This window comes from Laccaria bicolor, genomic scaffold (genome assembly GCF_000143565.1).
Source record: "Laccaria bicolor S238N-H82 LACBIscaffold_69 genomic scaffold, whole genome shotgun sequence".
Taxonomy (NCBI): Eukaryota; Fungi; Basidiomycota; class Agaricomycetes; order Agaricales; family Hydnangiaceae; genus Laccaria; species Laccaria bicolor.
The window spans coordinates 60,852-63,324 of record NW_001889940.1 but is presented as its reverse complement, the minus strand read 5'-3'; the positions used below and the strand labels follow the sequence as shown (position 1 = coordinate 63,324).

The following is a 2,473-nucleotide window of genomic DNA, read 5'->3' as shown; positions in this document are numbered from 1 at the left end:
ACACCATCTTCTGCCATGCTCATATGGAGACTCCCACTACCATCTTCACCGTGCCCAAATTCCGAGCTCATTCACACTAGATGGAGGTGGCAGCAATCCCATCGCCGTTTTCGCCGTGCCTATATATTCAACATTTGGGTATGTCTCCTCTTCCATTCCCTTCTGCGTGATCTTATTTTCATGCAGGCTGAGCGTGCGTTCAAGTTCTGGATCACGGGGGTCTCTACTGCTGGCATTCTGGATCGTAAGGAAGAAGCAAAATTCTCGGAGGACAACTGGGGCGCCAGCACATCGATTCTATCAACAAATTGTCGCGAAGACAATTCGTGCATCGAGGGGATAGGCATTGGCACTGTGAACGAGCGAAACGGGTCGTTTTGGTTTCTCCATGAGCGAGCCTGAAGGGTGGGATGTTGGGTTGTGGGATGTTTGGCTTTCTACGCATTTCAGAGGTTCCTTGAGCTGCTACATTGTAGGTAGACATTGGTACCATTTAATATACTCTTTTACCCTACTAAATATACCATTCTGTGTGAAATCGGGAACAGTTCGAGACTGCTATTTCGTCACTTGGTCACTTTTGAGATCAACTTGACATATGACTTACCCACTTGAGTCTTCACTTGCATCAAGAGGAATCACTTGGCCAAGGCAGCAACCTACTTAGCCAAGTGAGTTTCCTTTGGCCACTTGAGTTCACTTTCGTCACTTGGCCACTTGTCAAAGTGACCTAAGTGACATAAGTGGACATGTAGTTTTCCTGATGCAGCCGGGTGCAGACTCGAGACGTCGATGGCATCGTATATCCCTTGAGATGATTTCTTATTTTCTTTGAGCTTTGCGGTGACTCGGAAGAATGGCCCAAGAAGGAGACAACGTCGCTTAGGGCAGTTCGAGATCCGACAGTCGCGCCTGAAGTGAATGAGCCTTTTTGCTCGTTGTCGGGGCACTTGAGGGGATCGGGATAGCTATTGCCTCAAAATCCAGTGGCCTCAGGCGTCATCACGGACAACCCTCCACCTCCTTCGTAGGCGTTATCCGAAGTCTTTCAAAAGACAGTTGATTGTTGTTAACCAAATAACGGTAGTTTGGCTTTTCCAGTGTGAGCCAAAAAAACATGGTGCGTGCTAGGACGCCATCTGAGAAGTGCGCTAACGTGTGGAAGTTATTCAGGCTCGGCTGAACAAGGAGGTAAAACACAAATTTAAACTACCATTTTACCTAGGCGACATCAAGTTTTTTGAAGGGGCAGCTCCCAGCAGCCCCTGTGATTGATGGCGGCGGCATCTTTCTGCGCTTGACAAGGCAAAATGGCCTCTGGAATAAGATGGCCGAGGATCACGCAACCTATATGTTTCTCCGTAAGTTATGTATATAACAAGTCACACGGGCAGACGCTACCAGCAACCAGAAACATGCATCTCAAATCAATCCTTATCGCTTTCGCCCACTTTCTAGCCACTGCTGCGGTAGGTCCTCCGAGTCCTGGGTATGGAAGAGACCTAATCACCGAGGAACTGCCGTCAATAGATCGAACCGCGTCAAACCGTCTTTACTGCACAGAAAATCTATCACGCAATCATCAACCAACCTCCTTACTTGGTTGACAGGACCTCCACCATCACTTGGACGTAGGCTGTTCATTGGTTTCGAGGTTCTTCTTTATCACTGACTTCGAGTTCGTAGGCAAAGCGCGAGCATTTCCGATACAGCTACATCGTCGATCCCAACTTCTACGCTCTCAAGCACGAGCATTTCCGATACAGCTACATCGTCGGCCCCAACTTTTACGCTCTCAAGCACTGCGTCGACCTGAAAAGATGGACAATTGAACAAAAGAGAATGATTAGAAGCAGAATCACTTTCCGTAGAGGTCATCGCCCAGGTTGTGTACAATGAGATGTTCGATTAGGGCGAAGGGGCGTTCGAGAGTGTTGTCAGTGAAATGGGTCAACTAAAAGGGACGTCAGAACAAGTCTATGCATGCAGAACAACCTTGACGTACCAATGACGTGTATGTCTCTGTAGCCCAATCTCGTACCAAGAACTCTGGATTCTCCTCAATCTGCAGATAATGCTTGTCCAGCATGCTCAGCTTTAACTTCAAACCCAAGCAAGGAAGAGTACACGAAGACCTCGCATACTCCATAGGCAGGTCCAAAAAGATGACCCGGTTCATATCCTGATCTCGTGAACGATATGCTTCAGCGTCATATGTCTTTCCATGAACTACCCCCAGCGATCATCGGCCCTTACTCGCAACAAAAGGAGAACGAGAAACGTACCTTTTCCTCCTTCATCCGCTTATTCCCCCTCCTCTTACAGTATGTACTCGCAACATCCCTAACAAGTAGAAGATCTCGTCGAGTATCTCAACCCTATCGAACTCGGCACACCACACCTGGATGATATGGGTCAGTCTCTGAAGAAACATACCCTCAATCCGCCTGTCCAGCTCGGTAACCCAGTGTCC

At 48.1% G+C, this 2,473-nt stretch overlaps 1 protein-coding gene across 1 annotated transcript; it reads right to left on the bottom strand.

Moving 5' to 3' along the window:
- Positions 1-1,787: 1,787 nt before the first annotated feature.
- LACBIDRAFT_315239 (uncharacterized protein) lies at positions 1,788-2,179 on the bottom strand (the record flags this gene model as incomplete). Its single annotated transcript, XM_001889529.1, has 3 exons — positions 1,788-1,812; positions 1,863-1,954; positions 2,006-2,179. 3 exons carry the CDS (start codon positions 2,177-2,179, stop codon positions 1,788-1,790), a joined length of 291 nt encoding a protein of 96 aa, XP_001889564.1.
- Between the last annotated feature and the right edge of the window lie 294 nt (positions 2,180-2,473).